This window comes from Melanotaenia boesemani, chromosome 22 (genome assembly GCF_017639745.1).
Source record: "Melanotaenia boesemani isolate fMelBoe1 chromosome 22, fMelBoe1.pri, whole genome shotgun sequence".
NCBI lineage: Eukaryota > Metazoa > Chordata > Actinopteri > Atheriniformes > Melanotaeniidae > Melanotaenia > Melanotaenia boesemani.
Window position 1 is genome coordinate 3643427 of NC_055703.1, and position 22370 is coordinate 3665796.

Genomic DNA, 22370 nt, shown 5'->3' on the forward strand with positions numbered 1-22370 from the left:
TGCTGGATCTGACTGCAATGATGGAGCAGGGAAGCTCTGACCTCATCAGTTAACCAGACTAAACTACAAGCTATTGAACCAGGCGATCACATGACCGAGTCTGTAAGCCATTTCATAAGAGAGCTCTGAAAACTCACACAGCACACACATGTGGAATGAAGTCACACACACACATGTAAAGACATCATCTAGTTTGGGAATAATGTGTTTATTATATTTTATCACATTTCATCATAAAAAGATCACTATCTGATGAAGCCACTTGCTGTCAGACTTTCCACCAATCACAGAGCTTAGATTGACGGTAACGTCCAATCAGGAGCAGCCAAAGATCAACCAGTGAGCAGAAAGTTCTATGTGTGTGTGAAAAGAAGAAAAATAAATCTCCTCTATGGCTGGAATAAAGCCAAGAAGACGTTTCTGATGCACGGTGGCGCCACAAAGCAGCTGAGCTGGAGTCAACATGGCAGCCATTGACAAAAAGCTGCCAGACATTTCCCTTCATTGGAGCGAGAGATTCTTATAGCACTGTACACGGAATACAAAGAGGAATTCTGGGAAAAGGGAATGTTGCTGTTGCTGCTAAAGAGAGAGATGCAGCATGGGGGAAAACTGACTGAATATTTATCCAGATTAAAAGCTGCGCCATGGGTTAAAATATTGGTAGATAGAATAAAATCAGCTAGTTTAAAATCTACTGAAGCAGACTGATGACCTTCATCACAGGAGGAGGAAGAGGATGGTGAGAAGACACTGTCTGCTGGGATCCTGAGAGGCTGACAGATGAATTAACAGTACACTGGATTATTTATGGAATTATTATTTCAGACGTGGAGGACTTGACTCAGGACTAAACACACCGTCGTCTTTCCAGCATGTTAGAGTGAGAGTCTGAGATGGGATGTCATCTCATAATCATGGTGTGTGATGGTGAATATGGTGGCCGGAGAATCTGAGTGACTATAAAATGGTACTGTTTGATGAGATATTGATCAGAAATGACAGATTACCTATTAAAGGTCTGAAAATCCTACCTACACAAATAATTTTGGGTTCATTTAGCTTCTAAATCACTGCAATCACGTTGCTACGACAATCCATGTTTGACAGCTGCTCCAGGTGAGGGGGAAAAAGGTAAAAACCAAGGGTTTCTTGATTGGAAACCTGCCAGTGGAGTCGGTTACCATGGTAACAGTCAGGATAAGCGACATCCTCTCTTCCTGGAACAGAAAACCCAGGTTCCCTCACCTCAGGGTTAACATACTCAAAATTTATACATGGTCTGCTTTCTAGGACTGGATCCCTGGTGAACATTCATGTCAACATTAGAAAATGAGGCAAACATTGATGTTCTCAGTACTTATTTCACCTGCTGTAAATTTGGGCTGTTGTGTGAAAGACTTAGTAAATAATAAAAAAGGGTTCAGGCTTCCTGCTGCTCATTAATCAGAGGAAAGCATCATTTGGTTCATGTTTTCAGTCTGATTGTCTTGCAGGAGGATTCATCGTCTGCTTCCTGTCAAACAGTCTGCTGAGCTAACGTCAACCCTCAGGCTCTGCACACTCAGATCTGCCTAGCAAATGCATCTCGTTGCTATAGAAACAGCACTGATAAGGAGGTGTATTATTCGCAGCCACAACTTGACGCTGCAATTGGCAAACACAAAAACAAGCTTCTCTAGAAAGGCTTGAGGAGCTCTGAAGTTCTCCTTTCTAGCATCTGTAGGAGAGCTGCTTCAACGTGATCTTAAAAATGTCCCGGACGAACCAGACCAAACAATGTGCAGAAAAACAGCTCACACTGTTGCTGCTCCATTTATATGCAGTCAGTGCTGAACTGGAACAGCCTTTTGAGTTTATTTACAACTGCTTTGTTTCAGAAATGGATCAGGACCTGAGGGAGAACAGCCTCTGTCCCTTTGAGGATGGGAAATCAGTCTTCAGAGACATGGCCTCTTTTAAAAAAAACATCTTGCTTTATCTCAACAGCTGAGACACGTCAGGAGATCAGGAGCTTCCTGACACTGATAAAGCAGGTGATCCTGAAACCAGAATGTCCGACTGAAGCACTCGGTCAGAGAAACACCGAGACTGGCGTTTGTTCTGACATGTAACAGCTACAGTATGTCTCAGACTCTCAGGAGACACCATGATAGATTTGGGACACGGTTTCGGTTTGCAGCTGCTTGTTTTTTCTTCTGTTCTTATTTCATTCCCCTGAATTATAAAAGCTTTTATCAGGAATAAATTAGCTCAGAGTCACAGACGGAGTCGGTTCTGTTGTCTGCAGCAGCTCTCAGAGAACCACTCGGCAGGAAAACGGCACCACTTCACAGGACAAAAGAAAAACCTCGAGCTGGCGTTAGATTAACTGTCACCTTCTACCAAACTCACTGTAAACTAGAAGCACTCAGAGAGCGAAGACCTCTGCTAAGCCATTGCAATGTTTTTTGCCAATGATTGTGGGCAATATTTTAGTTAGAAGCTCTAATTGCAAAAATGATCCTTATCTCCCAAGAGTAAAGAATCCTTTAAAAAATTCCTGGATCCAGGCCGTGATCTGGATCACCCCCAAAATGTAATGACTTGCTCCTTATTCAATTCCTGAGATTTTCCCAAAGAAAATCACTCATGACTTTTTGAGTTATGTTGCAAACAGACAGACAGACCTCCGCCTTGATGGAGGTAACAAAAAAGATGAAGCTGAAGTTAGACCAGCTCGATGGCAGCAACACGTCTGTAAAAAGTAGTTGTTCAGCACGGTGTAAAAAATAGTTCCAGGGTGGTGTTCAGCATGGTGTAAAAAGTAGTTCCAGGGTGGTGTTCAGCATGGTGTAAAAAGTAGTTCCAGGGTGATGTTCAGCACGGTGTAAAAAGTAGTTCCAGGGTGATGTTCAGCACGATGTAAAAAGTAGTTCCAGGGTGATGTTCAGCATGGTGTAAAAAGTAGTTCCAGGGTGATGTTCAGCACGATGTAAAAAGTAGTTCCAGGGTGATGTTCAGCATGGTGTAAAAAGTAGTTCCAGGGTGATGTTCAGCACGATGTAAAAAGTAGTTCCAGGGTGATGTTCAGCACGATGTAAAAAGTAGTTCCAGGGTGATGTTCAGCACGATGTAAAAAGTAGTTCCAGGGTGATGTTCAGCACGATGTAAAAAGTAGTTCCAGGGTGATGTTCAGCACGATGTAAAAAGTAGTTCCAGGGTGATGTTCAGCACGATGTAAAAAGTAGTTCCAGGGTGATGTTCAGCACGATGTAAAAAGTAGTTCCAGGGTGGTGTTCAGCACGGCGTAAAAAGTAGTTCCAGGGTGATGTTCAGCACAGATTCCTGCAGACCAGGACCAACAGGCTCCTCAGATTCCTGCAGACCAGGACTAACAGGCATCACAGATCCCTGCAGACCAGGACTAACAGGCGCCTCAGATTCCTGCAGACCAGGACTAACAGGCATCTCAGATTTCTGCAGACCAGGACTAAAAGGCACCTCAGACCCCTGCAGACCAGGACTAACAGGCATCTCAGATTCCTGCAGACCAGGACTAACAGGCATCTCAGACCCCTGCAGACCAGGACTAACAGGCACCTCAGACCCCTGCAGACCAGGACTAACAGGCATCTCAGACCCCTGCAGACCAGGACTAACAGGCATCTCAGACCCCTGCAGACCAGGACTAACAGGCACCTCAGACCCCTGCAGACCAGGACTAACAGGCATCTCAGATTCCTGCAGACCAGGACTAACAGGCATCTCAGACCCCTGCAGACCAGGACTAACAGGCACCTCAGATCCCTGCAGACCAGGACTGACAGGAACAGGAACAGCCTCTTCCCCACTGCAGTCACTTTATTGAACAGATAAACTGCAAACCGGTTGAACCTCATCACTCGTGTTTTATACAGCTCCTCTACTGCATCTACTGTATATACTGTATATTGTACGCTGTATATAGTAGACACCACTCTGTTTTATGTTACTTCCTATTTATTTTATTCACTTTTACTTATCCTAATACTTTCACTAGAGTGACAACATCTGCTGGCAAAAAATTCCTAGTATGTGTTCATGCTTGGTGAATAAAGCTGATTGTGATTCTGAAATCTTACAGTGGTTTCTGATCTGTGCCAGTTAGTTTTCCAGCCTTTTGTTGCTCCTGTTCCAGCATGTTGCTGCCATCAGATTCTCAGTCAGCTCATATTTTCCATCAAATGGTAAAATGTCTCAGTTTCAACATCAGAAATGTTGTTTATGTTCTCCTGGGAATAAAATAAGGGTGATGAAATTTAGAAATCACTGAATTCTGTTTTTGTTTAAGTTTTACATGGAGTCCATTTTGGAGTTGTACATGTAAATCTTACTGCAAGATTACAAATATACTGTTATTTTACAGAATATTTTATCCATACAGTCAAAATTCAGAGGAAGGGAGTTTTGTGGTTAAGCATCGTTGTTATGAAAGAACTGAAGTAAGTGATGTAAACCTCCTCAGCTGACTTCTGCCTCGTCTGTTTCCCGCAGTCAGGTGATCGCTGATGTGCACATGCAGGATGGACTATATTGATTCCTGTGAAAACACACATCTAACCTTCAGGAAGGTGACTTGTTAAGTCAGCAGCTTGATTCGGCCAGCCATGTAGGGCGGTGGCTCTGCACTAGCTGGAAGCTCTTACATAACCCTTGACGGGGGGGGAGCACCTCTGGTGGGGCAGTGAGTAGGGGAGTGGCAGGGCCAGCCGATGGGGGATGGGCCTCGGTCCAGAGAAACAGAGCTTATGTAACAGCACAATACTGCAGCGTTCAGACTTTAACAACACAAACACAGAGCAGATTTCTTTCTCCTGGCTATGAACACGCCCCTGCCTTCTTATTTATCAGTTTCAGCTGACAATAAGCCAGACACCTGCAGAAAGGACAATAATCTGACCAACAACAAGAACTACAGAAACTGGACACTTCTGTGGCCACAATGGCAGGAAAGCCCGACAACGAGGCAGCTTTATCAGCGCAGTGAGAATAGCTCCAGGAGTCCGGATGTGTTGGTGCTCAGATAAGACTGGTGTGACCTTCAGGGACCAAAACAACCAGCCTGCTACTGTGGGAGAGTTTCAGCTGCAGAGACAAACAGCTCCTCCTTTTAACTCGACACTGGTTCTGGTTCTAACTCCCAGAGTCATGAATAAAACACCTGACGCACACATCCCAGCATCAGACCGAGCTGTTAGCATCCGTCTGCCTCTCAGCAGGTTAAAAACAGACTGAGGAAGAATGGCAGCCATGTTCTGGATCGTGTTGCACTGAGCTGAGCTGAGAGCAGCTTCAGCTATTTAAGGAATCCGGTGGCAGAGCAGAGATGTGATGGAGGTGTCGCTCCACACTCAGTGTTAATAAACACAGGTCCTTCATCATTTATTTTGCTTGAAAAAACAGCTTACTCTCAACTCAAAGCTACATTAAATAAAGGGAAATTTTTAGTTTGATTTTAGGTCAGATCACAGACTCTGCTTTTAAGTTTCTAACGAGCTTCTGCTGCTTTAGACTCGGGAAAAGGATGCTGCTGGATGTGAGTGCTGCACCTGGCACCATGGATCACGCTGTTTATCAGCTGATATACTCAGGGCTCTGCTCTTCACTGGTTCGCTTCACATCTGAGCGACAGATCCTTCTCCGTCTCTGTCAAGATAAATTATCTGCCCTTCTTAACTGTGGAGTTCCTCAAGGCTCAGTTTTAGGTCCAGTTGACTCTAAAGCTCTTGTTCAAGCTCAACCAAGACTAGATTTCTCTTATTAAGGAAGAAATGAGGCAGTTACAGTACAATAAAACAATAACAATACTTGTATTTTGTTGATTTAATTCAAATCATTCACATTTAGTTGAATATTTTGAGGAATTTTCATTAAATGTGTTTTGTAAGCCAGCCTGAATTTCTTTCCAGCTTGTCAGAACAATGCAACTGACTGCATGATATGAGGAAATAAAAGGAATACTAAGTAGAACAGAGTTCAGCCTGCTGGCCGGGGCTTCACTATAGTTTATTTTTCTCATGTGGCCTCTCGGCTAAAGTAATTGCTCACCTCTGAATTGGACTTGTAAATGGAAAAGGAAAAGAGACAGTCTAGGACTCACACTTGAGTCACACTTAAGTGTTATTTCCAGTAACTTAAAACTGGACTTGGACTTGCAGTTTGAAACTTGTGAACATCTTGTGTTTCTTCATGATCTTCTCTTTGTCCGTTCTCCTGTCTGCTGTCATTTCCTCAGATGTAACGCTGACGCAACGTAAATGTTTCTGCTGCGCTAGTACATGAGTCACCAACTGTTGACCTGTTGAGCCACAGTACTGCAGATTTTACATTTTTATCTGCTGCGATACACCCGTGTCAAATTATTAATGGATCATTAAGTTCTTATGCAGAACTTGACAAGCTGTGGATCAGGTGTGTTGCAGCAAGGAAATATCTAAAACCTGCAGGACAGGTGGTGATCCTGGTCTAAAGTGCAGCTATCTGCCTTCCTCTACGTTCAGGAAAACATACTATGAACTGCAGTTCTAGTATTTTAAATTTCTCTGTGGGTCCAGATGAATTTTGGTTCACATTATAAACTCCCGGATAAGTTGCGTTAAGAACATATTTACTAATCAGAATAATTTCCATGTTCATCTCCAGGTTTTTTAAATTCAGTAAAGCAAAGAAATCATCCAGAGAGGGACAGAGCATCGGTCAGTTTAAGCTACAGATCAGAGCTGTTACTGAATGCTGGTAGAGAAAGGCTGAGGACGGATTTTACATTCCTTGGATATTATAATGCATCTTCCAAGCAGACCACACAGCAGATTACACAGTACAACTAAAAGTCACTTGCTACTTGACTTGGACTTGAGTTATAGACTTGAAACTTTTAATTCGACTTAATTCAGCTTTATTTTCATAGCGCCAGTTCACAACAATGTCATGGCCCTTTACATACATTCAGTTCGAGGCAGACTTGACGTGAACATCTCTGAGAAGCGTAAGGAAGGGTGATGATGATTTTTCTGTGGCAGTCTCTCACTCAGACTCATCTTCCAATATCTTCAAGGCTAAATTAAAAACTCATTTACTTTTCATAACCTTTAGGTGTTCTTAATCTTTTAAACAACACTTTGTTTTTATTTCTTTCCTGTATCTTTTTTGTGTAAATTTTTGTGTGTATATTTTATATTTTATTAGATTTTTTTGCCTTTGCTTCTTATTTTAAATCAAATTCATTTGATCTGATTTATTGATCAACTGATCAAAAGACAAGTCTAGAAGTCTAGAAAACTCACTGATGTTTAAACACAGAAAGAAATGAATGATGATCGGCAGACTGTCCAGTAGAGACACGAAAACAAGCTCACATCACAGAGTTTCCACCAGGCTGAAACTGAAAAAGAGATGTCCACTTTGGTCCTTCTGGATCTGGACAGGACCCGACTTGGACTCACCTGGATGTTCTCTACCTGTAGCATCTGCTAACGTCTGGGCTGCGGCACAGGAACGTAGTGGCATTATGACGGCAGTGGGAGGAGTGTCAATCATCAGTTTGATCAGGATAAAATACCACATCCATTCAGAGAAGTCAAGATCCGACGATCAATACGATTTGACAATTTACATAATCACCTCCTTTCAGATGAAATCAGCAACTAAACATCCGAGATCCTCACCACACCTTCAGAGTTTCCTCTCCAGATTACAATCAGACACTTGAGAAATGTCACGGTGCGGCGGAGGTGTAGACCCAGATGCAGGACTCAGGGGCAGAAGGCAGACAGAACGCAGGAACAACTGATTTAATCCAAAATATCCAGAATGACATGAACCACATGACAAGATCTGGAAAAAACACTGAAACCAAGGGGTTTAAATACAGATATGAACTAACTGGGAGCAGACGAAGAAAATGAGCAAATCAAACCAGGTGTGCTAATGAACAGGAAGCAAGAAAGGATACAAAACACAAGGGGAATGAACCTACCAAATAAAACAGGGAACCAGAACTAAACATGACAGGACCACAAAACCCACGGAGAGTGACAAGAAAATGGAAACACCCCCTTATGATCTCTCTGAAGATGACAACTGGATTCATGATTGACACAGTTTGGATGATTGATCACTGAAATCTGATGCAGATCGAGGATCAATCTATCTGCCCATGAGCGGACCCTTTTATTTGCCTTTTAAAGTGATGTTCACCCCTGACAGAGAGGAAGAGGAAAAACTGAATGGGGGTTTGGGTTTTTTTAAGTTCACCAGGTGAAGGAAAGTTAAACACAACAACACTAAATTTCATGTTGTTCTGTAAAGCTAAATAAAAACGGGCTTCCTAAATCTTCTGGTGAGACCATGGGTGTAGAACTGGGTGGGGACACGTCCCTTTCAATATCCAGCATCTCCTGAGTTATCCCGATTGTTGTCCATCACACAGAACAGCTGAGAGATCTGTCAGGACACAGTAACAAAGCGGCAGTTTATTGCTGCGGGCAGGCCCCATTTAATAAATTAAATTAGACTAATTTCAGTTTAATAATTCAACATTTGGCCTACATCAAAGCAGATTAGGTCTAGATTAGAATACTATTAAAAACATGTATTTTCCTTTACTATTAAAAAATAATTATGCCAACCCTTAAAATTATATCCAGCTGATATCAGCTGAGACAGACTTGACAGAAAATAAAACATTTAATTAAGGAATAGCAAAGTCAGTCTGGTAATCTGAACCATTAATTAGACATTAATGAAATGACACGATGTCTGAGGCCAAGATCAGAATCTAAAAAGAGTTGCTATGAAATAAACTGTTTGGAAAAATAAAGTCGCCACCGAGATTTAACTACGTAACAGTGGCATGCGGTTTTCTGTATGACTTCAATAATTTTAACGTTATCTTAAGTAAAATTAGAATTTGCACAGTTCCTGATCAAATCCTGGGCAGAAACCAAGACGAGGCAGCGGGAAGCCGAGCCTCTGAACGATGGATCCCGGACACGCCGGGTTGTCTGTCGCATGTCCGTTTCTGTTTCTCAGCGTGTCGCCAATATAAAGTTTACAGAAAGATTTATTATACACCATGACTTTTTACAGTCTGCATATTGTCTTTAATGTAAGCGTGTGACATAATTATTCTTGCTGGTTTGACAATAATATCCGGAGAAAAGTAATAAAGTGAGGCAGACAGTACTCTGCTGCACCTTGAGGGGGCGCACATGAGCAGGCAGCGCTTGTTGCTACTGTGCTAAAGTGTTAGCTAAAGTCAGCAGGTCATGTGGTGCAGCGGTTTGTGTATTTTATGCTCAGCGTCGTCTGTCTTCCTAGATGGAGGATTATATATATGTAAACTAAAATGAAAATCAGTGCATGGACTGCACATACAAAGAAAGGACCCCAAATAGATGTTTACTTTTTAAAAAACAGATGGGACTAAAAATAAATAAAAATTTAACAGCAAAATGACCTTATTTTGTTTTCGTGGCCTCAAGAACAAGAAAAAAGTTCTCCATTTTCACGGGGAGTATGTAACAGCCTTAAAGGTCAGTACCTCACCGCAGGTCACTGCTAAGCCAATAGGTAGAAGCCTCCAACGGGATAACCACTGCATGGGCAATTATCTAGAAAAATGAATTTACACAGGATGGAAATAAATCTTGTGACATTGCAGAAGCTTAAAGAAACAATGCCACACCAAATGCTGGAATCAAGGCTGGAGGTGATCCAACCAAATACTAGACTGTGTGACTCTTTTTTCTTGGCCAGGCAGTTCATTCAGCACCATGGATCAGATTTCATAAAACAACACAGCTGCTCAGCACAGATGTCAACCAACTAATCCTGTGCAGAATAATTCAAGTCTGTAAAACATCAAGGAAACATCTGCAGCAGACAAAAACTAACATACTAAAATACAGTCAGCATGTTACTGTAACTGAGGAAGAATTACGTCACATTACTGGAAACCTCCAAATTAAATGCACAAACAACTAAATATCTTGAGTTTTCTCACAGCTGAAAGATCACACCAAGGAACTGATTATTATACAGGGTGTGCAGAATTATTACGCAAGTTGTATTTTAGAGGATTCATTTTATTATAGAACAACAACTATGTTCGCAATGAACACAAAAGACTCATAAATATCAAAGCTGAATATTTTTGGAAGTTGGAGTGGGGCTTTTTTAGTTTTAGTATCTTAGGACGATATCTGTGTGTGCAGGTGACTATTACTGTGCATAATTATTAGGCAACTTAACAAAAACCAAATATATACCCATTTCACTTATTTATTTTCACCAGGGAAACCAATATAACAACTCAAAATTTACAAATATACATTTCTGGCATTCAAAACCAACACAAAAACAAATCAGTGACCAATATAACCACCTTTCTTTGCGAGGACACTCAAAAGCCTGCCATCCATAGATTCTGTCAGTGTCTTGATCTGTTCATGATCAACATTGCGTGCAGCAGCAACCACAGCCTCCCAGACACTGTTTAGAGAGGTGTACTGTTTTCCCTCCCTGTAGATCTCACATTTGATGAGGGACCACAGGTTCTCTATGGGGTTAAGATCAGGTGAACAAGGAGGCCATGTCATTATTTTTTCTTCTTTTAGACCTTTTCTGGCCAGCCACGCAGTGGAGTACTTGGATGCGTGTGATGGAGCATTGTCCTGCATGAAAATCATGTTTTTCTTGAACGATGCTGACTTCTTCCTGTACCACTGCTTGAAGAAGGTGTCTTCCAGGAACTGGCAGTAGCACTGGGAGTTGAGCTTGACTCCATCCTCAACCCGAAAAGGTCCCACAAGCTCATCTTTGATGATACCAGCCCATACCAGTATCCCACCTCCACTTTGCTGGCGTCTGAGTCGGAGTGGAGCTCTCTGCCCTGTACTGATCCAGCCACCGGCCCATCCATCTGGCCCATCAAGACTCTCATTTCATCAGTCCATAAAACCTTAGAAAAATCAGTCTCGTGATATTTCTTGGCCCAGTCTTGAAGTTTTATCTTGCGTGTCTTGTTCAGTGGTGGTCGTTTTTCAGCCTTCCTTACCTTGGCCATGTCCCTGAGTATTGTAAACCTTGTGCTTCTTGGCACTCCAGTGATGTTGCAGCTCTGAAATATGGCAAAACTGTTAGCCAATGGCATCTTGGCAGCTTCACGCTTGATTTTCCTCAGTTCATGGACAGTTATTTTGCGCCTTGTTTTTTCAACACGCTTCTTGCGACCCTGTTGACTATTTTGAATGAAACGCTTGATTGTTCGATGATCACGCCTCAAAAGCTTGGCAATTTTAAGAGTGCTGCATCCCTCTGCAAGACATCTCACTATTTTTGACTTTTCAGAGTCCGTCAAATCTCTCTTCTGACCCATTTTGCCAAAGAAATGGAAGTTGCCTAATAATTATGCACACCTGATATAGGGTGTTGATGTCATTAGACCACACCCCTTCTCATTACAGAGATGCACATCACCTGATATGCTTAATTGGTAGTAGGCTTTCAAGCCTGTACCGGTTGGAGTAAAACAACATGCATAAAGAGGATGATGTGATCAAAATACTTATTTGCCTAATAATTCTGCACACACTGTAAAGATTATCTAGTTCCAGCATGAAAACAATTCTCACATAATTATAAATGAAAATTAACTCAAAAGTATATAAATCAAAATAAAAAGGGTAGTCCCTCGATGGCAGAGCCTGAGCTGCAGTTCAGAGAGAGGAGATGATGAGGGAGCTGGAGAGGAAGGTCAGTTTTGGTACTCAGAGTTGTGACTTAGAATATAATCAAAGCCAAACTATATCATCTGAAAGTGTTTATCTGGTCTTTGCATCATATTGTGCAGACATAAAAAAAGATTTTTGTTTGCTATCCCTGGAAGAAACAATGAATCATAATCATTTTTACATGTTTTTAAAATTAAAATGAGAATAATAACATAAACTTGAACATCTCCTTAAACATCATTTTTCCAGCTAGAAGGATGATGATGGATGGCTTTTCTGTGTCTGTAATTCTGTCTGTTAATGGTCACATCTTTCTTCAAGGTTTCATTAAGTTGATGAATTTAAGTCTTTGATTTCTTGTTCTGTGTGATTAAAGAACATTTCTGTAAAGGCGATGATTGCACCGTAGTACAGACTACATCCATGTCTGGACAATACTGACGTGAAACAAATATTCCAGCAGATGTCTTCAACTCATAAAATTACAGAAATCATCAAGTGAAATAATCCTGGATTCAAACAAACAAATAAACAAACAAAGCTTATTGTCAGTCCCTGTATAGAATATTTTGCATTATAAACTTTTGCTTGTTCAGATTTTCTATCCACTGAATTTCATGGTGCTGCAGGTAAACATCTATATTCCAGGAGCCTCTGTGGGATAATTTTATGTCCCTACTAATGTCAGACTCAGTCCTAAGCCCTTAGTGAGCTGAATCCTTCGACGCCCCACCTGATGGCTGGACATGGCGCAGACAGTGTAAAACATCAGTCTGGAGGTCTGGGCAAGTCTCAGATAAACAAGTATCTGACACAAAACTTTGGCTGAACTTTCAACTCCGAATCAGCACATTTTAACCTGACAGGCTTTCAGACCAGCTGATACAGAATCAATTCCTCATCTGATACTTCTGAACTGATTCAGAAATTCAAACCTTCCACCTGCCTGCTTGACCCTCTCCCTACAGTCCTAGTCAAAGCTTGTCTCCCTTCTCTGGTTCCTCACATCACTGCCATCATTCATTCCTCCCTCAACACCGGACATGTTCCACTGGCCTTCAAAACGGCTGCTGTCACTTCAATCATCAAAAAACCTGGCGCTGATCCATCCGACCTCAGTAACCTTCGTCCCATTTCTAATCTTCCCTTCATGTTGCCTCTCAGCTCCACAAACACCTCACTAATAAAAACATTTACGAACAATTCCAGTCTGGCTTCCGTCCTTTTCACAGTACAGAATCTGCTCTGTTAAAAATCACCAACGACCTGCTGATGACAGCTGACACTGGTCTTCTCACAATCCTCATCCTCTTAGATCTCAGTGCAGCATTCAACACCTTCTCACACAGCATCCTCCTAAATAGACTGGCAACCCCTGGTGTTTTTCTCATAATCCTCTCACTTGGTTTTCCTCATATTTCTCCAACTGCACACAGTTTATTCAACTCAAGGCCTACACTTCTGAGTCACTCCCCGTCTCAGCAGGTGTACCCCAGGGATCAGTCCTGGGGCCTCTTCTGTTCATCACTTATCTTCTCCCCCTTGGCTACATTTTCCGTAAATATATCAACTTCCATTCCTATGCCAACGACACCCAGCTCTACCTCTCCTCCAAACCATACTCCTCCCTTCCTCCTTCCTCTCTCTCTGACTGTCTCCAGGAAACTCAACATCTTTCAAATCTGCACTTAAAACTCATCTGGTTAAACTGGCTTCCTCACTATAACTGTTCTGTTTGTTTTATGTTGTTTTAATCCTAATGTCTTTTAAATTATTATTATTATTATTATTAACTCTTATGTAATTCCTTTTTTCTTTGTGTGTAAGGTGACCTTGGGTGTGGAAAGGCTCAAGGAAATAAAATATATTATTATTAATGTGGCCACAGTGGAATAAAAAACAAATTTCTATTCTGAATTTAACCATAGATAGACAGAGCATGGTCCACACAGCATTACATAATCTTGTTTGGTCACATGACCACGCAGGATAAAAGTGTACAGTCTGATTTAAAGCTGACAGAGAGGCCTGAACTCTGACTTCTTAACCACAGCTCATCACAGTCTAAATTTAATCTGAGTATAATCTGGAGATAACTTTTGTTTGGACCATCCAACGCCAGAGTAGTGACCACACAAAGTTCTGCACAATCTGATGAGTTTGCTTTATTTTTTACCCGAAAGAAGCAAATAGAGGAGCTGAAAATGCCTCAAACAGAAGAGCAGTGGGAGTTTATACACACAAAAATCCTTCCTGTTTCTTTCTTTTAATTTCACATTGAAGATTTGTTTCTAAGCAGCCGTAAGGAGCCAGACTGATCTGGTTCTGATGGAGTGATGCTGATTCTTCTCCAACCTGTCTGACCTGGCTTAGTGAATAACTTGTCTGTTTAAATAAAGTTCAAATTAACTGTTTTTCAGACATCAAGATGCATTGTGGGAAAGTTTTTGTTGTATAGCGGTAAACATCACTGATTTTTTACCACCTAAAACCACATTTATCATCATGCTCAAAGCTGAAGATAAGCTGGACCGAGCTGTCCAGCTGGTATCTGAAGCGCCGTCTGTCTGCAGAAACAATCACTCAGTTTATCTCGACAGGACTTTGGGCTATGAAGAAACCTGAACCTTCAGATCAACACGTACTCTTCCAGCGACTAAACTGCACAATTATTAGGTGAGTTGGTTTTTGTAGGGTTCATTTATTACCAAACCCCACCAGCAGCTGTCTGTCAATCCAAACTGTTAATAAAGAGCAAACTGATATGTTTTGGCTGTTTTAGAAGCATATCTGTGTCTTCAGAAGCAGCTAAATGAAAAAAAACTGTTGTCACATCTCACTTGTGTATCACAGTAAGAAATATAAACATCTATCCATCCGTCCGTCCGTCCATCCATTTTCTTGCTGTTTATTCAGGGTCAAGTTGCCGGCCAGCAGGGAAGCCCAGACTCCCTCTCCCTGGCCTCATTTGCCAGCTCAACCAGGGGGATCCCAAGGCGTTCCCAGGCCAGGTGAGAGATTAGTCCCTCCAGTTAGTCCTAGTTCTTCCCCAGTGTCTCCTCCCAGTGGGACCTGCTTGGAACACCAGGGAGGCATCCTGGAGGCATCCTAACCAGATGCCCGAGCCACCTCATCTGGCTCCTCTCAATGTGGAGGAGCAGCGACTCTACTCTGATCCCCTCCCGGATCCCCGATCATCGCACCCTATCCCTAAGTGCCTAAAAACTATCCCAACATGGCCACCCTTCTCTTCAGCAGCAGTCAGAAGTCTTCCACTCATGGAGTTGGTCAGTGTCTTGATCTGTTGATGATCAACATCCCAAACCCAGAAGTTTTCATACATTTTCTTAGTATTTGGTAGAATTGCCTTTAAACTGTCTGACTTGGGTCAAATGTTTTGGGTATGCTTCCAAATGCTTCTCAACAGGTAGCTGGATTTCTGGCCCATTTGTCCAGACAGAACTGGTGTAACTGGATTAGACCACCTCGCTCCCACACGCCTTTCACATCTGACAACAAATTTTCTCAGAGACTGAAATTAGGACTTTGTGATAGTCACTCCAAAACATGGACTTTGCTGTCCTAAAGCCACTTTGTAACTACTTTTTCTTCCAGGATACTGCGTCACTTCACAGCTGCATCTTTCTTGTCAGGACCAAGCTATGCACCATCAACTGGACAGCAACTCCATTTTGAATGTCACCATGGTGGTTCAGCAATAAAACCCAAGAGAAAAGCTAACATTAGACTGACTTTTATTGGCTGGAGAGATCTCAGAGAAGAGACTGCATAAAGATGAATGCTGAATTAGGCATCAATTAGGAAAATCTGAGCTTTAAAGCCTTTATGGGCTCGACACACGGGACGCGACAAACGGCAGCGACGGCAGCAGCACCGTGCATCGCGCTAAGATTGCTTTTCTCTAAGAAATTTGATTGGTTATGATATTGGTGGGGATTTTGACATTTTCAAACCAGTCCATGACGTGACAAAGTATGACAGATGGAGAGTCAGAAGATTTTGCACGAATTGACACAAATCTTGCTGTTTAATGTATAAATGAGAGACAACCTTGGGTTCATTCGAATTTACAAAATAGGAAACAGCATCGTGACGATCATCATTTGATGGACCTCAAGGCTGATCCAGATAAATCCAGAACCTACGTTCGGAGAAATTCACTCTGGCGCCACGTGGCTGCCTTTTATTCACAGCTCTACAATTTTTACGTGAAGAAGCCTATCGTAAAGTGTGGGATAGTCAGACACAGCTAAAATGATCTGTTCTTCCATGTTCAAAGTGTTTGCACACTGCGCTGTCTAGCCTGCTCTCATTGGTCAGTCCATGAAGCCCCTCACTGGTGTGTTGTAGGACCAGGCGACAGCGACAAAAATTGAAAATTTTTCTATTTTCTTGTGTCGTGTCGCAAGCCCTGTGTGCACATCTACATGAACGAGCGCAACATTTCACATGCACGAATGTGGCCTGTCGCTTAGCTGGAGGAGGACAGTGATTTTCGCCTCATCACGCAGGTTCCACAGGAAATGAATGGAGAAGGAGCGACGTCGCCTCCGGTGTGTCGAGCCCATTACTGTGGATGTATAGCCAGATGGAGCAGTACCACCTCAGGGGCAGCATTGAGATGTAGCTCACATGTGACCAGTGAAAGGAACAAAGAAGATGAAGTCCCAATGTTTTAGGGTGCATTCATGCCACACCTTCTGATTCAAATCCCAGTTTGTTTGCTCAGAAAGTCCAGTTTGTTTGGGGAGGTGTGAATGAACGACCTGTGATATGAGATGAATAAAAGAAGTGAACTCTGGTCCTCAAGATTAATCCATAATCGTTTTATAACCACATCACAGCCATCTGGATCTTAACAGAATCGAATTGAGGTGTGCCTAAAGATTATCCACCGTGCTGCCCTTTTTAGTCATCCCATCCACTGTGACCATGTCTGTTATCATCTGCCCTCAGATGAAAGTACTGCCTAATATTCATGACAATGTAAAGGAAACATGGAAGTATGAGGACAGTGGCGTTTGACACCATTTGAAAGGACGTAACTAATTATGTACGTAAGGTGGAACAGAAATGACGCTACAAAAGATGAACATTTTCCTGAAGCACTGCTTGAAGAAAGTGTCTCCTAAAAAGTGTCTTTCCTGGTCTGTTTAGAGCAGAGGTCTCATACTCCCGGCCCGTCCTCCCCCTCTATCCGGCCCACTCAACAGTACCACGCTGCGCTTTTGTTTTCCAAAAGGTGCGCAGGTATCTGTGCTTAGCAGTTTATTTTGCAGCAGACAACAAATATGTCTCTTCTGAAGCAGAAAAGAAAGGTAAACAGAATATTCCAAGAACGATGGACATCACACTATGTTTTTGTGGAGTTCAGTGGAAGTCCAACATGTCTGATATGCAAGGGAAAAGTTGCGGTTTTAAAGGAATACAATCTCAAATGCCATTACTGGACTAAACATGGGGAGCAGTATAAGAAATATCCAGGAGACGAGAGGAATAAAAGAGCGACACAGGTACACCGAAGACTAACTTCTCAGGGAAGTCTTTTCCATAAGGTCCAGAAGGATCTGATACTGATGCTGCTGTTGAAGCAAGTTACGTGGTTTGTGAGTTAATCGTCAAAGCAGGAAAGCCGTTCACTGAAGGACAGTTCATGTAAACTTGCTGCAAGTTGCTGGTATTATGTGTACTGAGAAGAGAAAATTGTTCAATAATCTCTGTCTGCAAACGCGGTGACGGAGCGCATTAGAGACTTATCAAGTAACATTTATGAACAGTTACTTTCACTGTGTACTTTGTGGCGCTTGATGAGAGCACAGACGTAACAGACAGTGCTCAGCTAGCCATTTTTATGAGGGGAATCGATGAGCAGTTGGAGTAACAGAGGAGTTACTGAAGTGGCCTGATGGATGGGCGCACCACAGCCATGGCTGTATCTCTGCAGCTGTGTGACGTGCTGGAAAGGGTGGATTTGCCGTGGAACAGACTGGTCGGCATCATCACTGATGGAGCCCCATGCACGACCGGTAAAAAAACACGGGCTGGTAGCGCTGGTACAAAGGAAGTTGGAGGAGGAAAACACAGACCAGCGGTTGTTTTGCACTGTATCATACACCAACAGGCACTGTGCAGCAAATGTCTGAAATATGAACATGCCAAGTCTGTGTGCAGGAGGGCCCGGCATTCTGTGGGGAGGACTACGTGTCTGCTATTGATAACCTGCTGCTGCGGTTTGATCAGCGATTTGCTGTCTTTAACAACCAAATGTAGCTAAACTTTATGAGGAGAAACGCTGTCAGGTGTCTGTGCAGAAGTAAAATGCTACATTTGAGCTCAGGATTTTTTTTTCAGTGCAGGATTTTTTCCAACTTATCCATTTTTATTCAGTGTCAAAGCAAAGAAATATCACCTGCACTAAAAGTTCAGTACAACTATGCGTAATAGAGCATAGACTGCTGTTTGCATTGGATTTAGTTAAACGTGGGAACTGTTACTAATAAAACAAATGTTTGGAAATACTGAAGTTTTTTTCTTGTACTTTAATATTAACATGGTCCTCCTGTGAGATAATGATATTGTTAGTGGCCCTTGAGCAATTTAACTTTGAGACCCCTGGTCTAGGTCAAGTGTCAAACTCAAGGCTCGTGGGCCACATCCGGCCTGTGAATAAATTATATTTGACCCGCATTATCATATCAAATCACTATCAGAGCTAAAAAAAACAAATTGCATATAGAGCCATAAGAAATAAATCCAACAGGTTTGAACAGACTGTTTTTCATTTATATAATAATTAATTTTCTTATTTGCAAAAACTAATAGGCTCTTTTAGTTCCACGTTCAATGTGTGCAATAAGGTAATTTTAATAGATTTTTATTAAACATTGAACTAGTCCAGCCCTCAGTTTTTTCATTTTGGCCCACTGTGAACTTGAGTTTGACACCCCTGGTCTAGAGTAAGTCTGATCAGTGGCGGTCGGGCTTTAGGCTTCCTCGCCTTGTTTCTGAGCCGTCCTGGATGATAACCGCTTCCTGGCTTCAAGCTTCATGTTTGATTCTTCTCACGTCTTTGGAAGCATGGTTGGTTTTTCTCAACATATTTTGTGCGCTACTGTTGACTATTTGCATCAAAACATTTGATGGTTCTGTGTATCATGCGTCTTATCTTAGTACTTTCCAGTGCCGTGTCCCTCTGTCACTTTTTGGGCCCATTTTGCCCGAAGAAAAGAAACCGGCTCATTAACCAGGCTCTTTTCTGCTACTTTTTAATTTTAAAAACCACTATTTATGCCTGTTTTCATGTTAATTGCATAGGATTTTCCAAAAGTTAAGGGTAAAGAACTGAAACTTCACTTCTCATCACACCTTTAATTAAAACACATTAATGTGAAAGTCAAAGTTCTGATTAAGACTGAAGCTGATAAAAAGATTTAGGCTCAGAACATGGAAAAAAAATTATATTATTCTTAAAACACTTTTTAAAAGAACCCATTGGGAAGTTTTTTTTTTAATATATATAAACCTGTAAAATCAGTGTTGTCATTTATTTACATATACAAGGCTCTAATAACTCCCCCAAACTATCCAATCTGCAATTCATAATTTTTTCTTTCTTTGTTTCTCATTAAAATGGGTGATGTTTATGACAAAAATGGCCAGAACAGTAAAAGAAATATTTATAATTAAACATTAATATTACATATTTAGAAAATAAATAAAAACTTCAGAGTTTTCATTAGAATTAGGACTTAAGTTTATTAAAAGTTTGAGCATTTAAAGAGGAAAAAAATTCTAAGATATTTACAGCACTTTATCTGAAGACACCCATTTGGGTTCCCAAAGGTCCTGAGTGTGCATTTTTCTTGGGGATTCCTGGACAGTTAATTATTACACCCTGATGTAAGGTCCCGATCTCCTTAGGCCACACCCACAAACACACATCACCTGGTATAATTAAATCCAAAAAGCATTCAAGTGCATGCAGCCTGGAGGTGGAAAATATTCATGACAATTATGATTATAGTCTGTTATCAGCTACAAGCTACCAGTCAGACAAACTGCAGCCAGGAGGACGTTTTTGGCAACACAGACTGGCTTTTCTGCTAACAGAATTTTTACCCAAATTTCCTGAACAAAAAGCACTGTGTGAAAACTGAGGTGGAGAAAATCTCACAGGAACTGTCGATTGGCTGCAGCCAGAATAAAAAGTAAATTCTAGGATGTTCTGCTCCTCAGACAATCAGATTTATAATAGCAGACCACTCTGAGACACAACACCACCTACTGTAATAACACAACAGTTCAAGGTTTACACAACATCTTTCTTTATATAAAATCCAGTACAGAGCAGGAGAAACAGCAACAACAAACACAGGCAGACACTTTGAGCTCCTCTAGTTTACAATTTACATATATTTATGAGAAGATGTGTTTGAAAAGTTACTGATCATTTGTTGGGGGGATCTGCTCCAACGCCATACAGCTGACGATGTTCCTGTGGTTCTGGTAAAGTTAGTCATTTTTGTGATTACAGTGAATTATTGTATCATTGCAGGGTGCTCAGACTCTGGCCTTTAGGACCAAATCCTCAGTTCAGGACTTCGTCATTTTAGACGAGGGGATTATCTAATCCTGATAATTTATGGAGCTCCAAGTGGGATTAAGGACTGAGAGGACAGCGGACCAAAAATGACCTGAGATACCTCCTCCAATTTTTTTCCTCAGAATTGAGTGATTCCATATTTTTTTCGTCAGAATTGAGTGATTCCATATTTTTTTCCCTGTGCTTGATCAGTAAAAGTAACCTTTTCTGACTACCATAATGTTTTTCCGTTGTTTCTTTTATTGTTTCTTAAAGCCAGAAAGTTGCCATTTGGAATGACTAGAGTTTTGGGTCATGTTTGTGATCTGATTTTGTTCTACACAACAAAACAACTGCATGAGCGCTCTTCCAAGACTGGTGATTCCATACTTTTTGCCAGGGGTTGTAGTACAGTATATTTACTTTTATTGTTCAGTATGATATCTGGAATAGCTGTTAAACCTAAGGCTGTGTACAGCACCTTCATCAACTATGTTGTTTTAAAAGTGCTCTATAAATTAAGTTAGATTGGATTGGAGTATTAACTGTGGAGTTTCTTTCAGTGGCTGCATTTCCTTCCTGTAATCAGGCTGCCTCACCAGGGTCCTCTGCCAGTCACCGCCTGTTTAATAAATCCATTTGCTGACTTCTGTGTTGTGGCTGAATTTCTGGGTGCTCAGTGTTAGCCCTTATACTTGTTAGGCTGTTCCCTCTTCATCGCCACTACACTGTCTTTTTAAAGTGGTCAAATTGAAACTTAAACGCCTCCAAAGTATTAATATACACTTCCAGTTCTACATGTTCTGACACTTTAACATCAGTTTTGGAAAAATGTTTAACTTTAAATAATTAATTTGCAATATCCATCTGCATGCGGTTGGTTACGGCATAGCTGACACTGGTGAGTTTGCTTTTGCACTCGAGCGGAGGGGGTAAACGTAGTTTTGATGTGGCGTTGCAGTTTCTCCTCCTAATCTGAAGGTGACAGCAGGGGTGGCATAGGCCGGTCAACTCCTCAGGTCAGAGTTCTTTTGGTGGTTCACTTCAGTTCCGGTACGTATTTTCTGTTTTAAAACAACAGTGGAGTCTAGTATGGTTCAGTGTCTTTATTAGCTTCTCATCAACTTGATCCATTGGGTGTTGTTTTTAAAAATGGCGGTTACTAAACAAATTCAACAAGAAGATCTATAAATCTGGAAACTCGTAATCCCAAATTGACAAAAAAAGAGGTAAAGAACAAATATTTTGTGCTAATTTAGCTAAATGAACAAGCTGGCTAATGAAAGGCATTAAAGAGCTAGCTGATGATGACTGGACACTGGACTGGACTGGATAACCCTAACCCTAACCCTCTATGTGGTCAATACAATCATGAGAATTTTCCTATAGCCATAAATTGTCTTCCTTTTTTTACTGTCATCAATTTGAAATCCACTTCCAGCTATGGATTACAAAGACAGGCAGGTGATGGCTCATCATGTATCTCTAGTAAACATCTGTGGCTTTAACCAGGTCACTTTTGGAAACAGCTCTGTGGTGTAGTAAGCTGTAGATGCTGTATGTCTATAAAGGGAAACTGGAGCAATGAAGTTAATATAGCCGCTCACCAGATCCCTGTGGAGAACCCAGTTGGCATGGAGGTAATGGATCCCATCCAGAATCTGATACAGTAGAGACTTCACCATCCCTCGGGGCAGCTGCATGGGCTTCTTGTTGGCCTTGGAGGCACGGTGGAACTTGATGATGTGCTACAAGGAGACAAAGCCTTTTGGTCACGTTTCTTTTGAAAACTTAAATAGTGACATAACATTGTTGAAGTGGGAGGGTAACCATAATGACAGCAGCAGGATGATTATTATGTTCAGTGTCTGCAGTGCTTTAGAGAAACTCACCCAAAGGTCATGTTCAGCATAGTCGAAGAGGAGCCACACCTTTCTGTCGCTGTGGGACAGGAACACTTTCTGAAGGGCAATCACATTCGGGTGCTTCAGTTCTCGTAGAAGCTGGAACACACA

At 41.6% G+C, this 22370-nt stretch overlaps 1 protein-coding gene across 1 annotated transcript in view; it reads right to left on the bottom strand.

Moving 5' to 3' along the window:
* Positions 1–22370, bottom strand: part of cdk19 (cyclin-dependent kinase 19) — a 70295-nt gene that overhangs the window by 17157 nt on the left and 30768 nt on the right. Inside the window, exons 3-4 of the mRNA XM_041975857.1 lie at positions 22248–22358; positions 21963–22103 (exon numbers count right to left, since the gene is read on the bottom strand). Of these exons, the coding sequence (XP_041831791.1) occupies positions 21963–22103; positions 22248–22358 (252 nt within the window). The remainder of the gene's footprint in view (positions 1–21962; positions 22104–22247; positions 22359–22370) is intronic.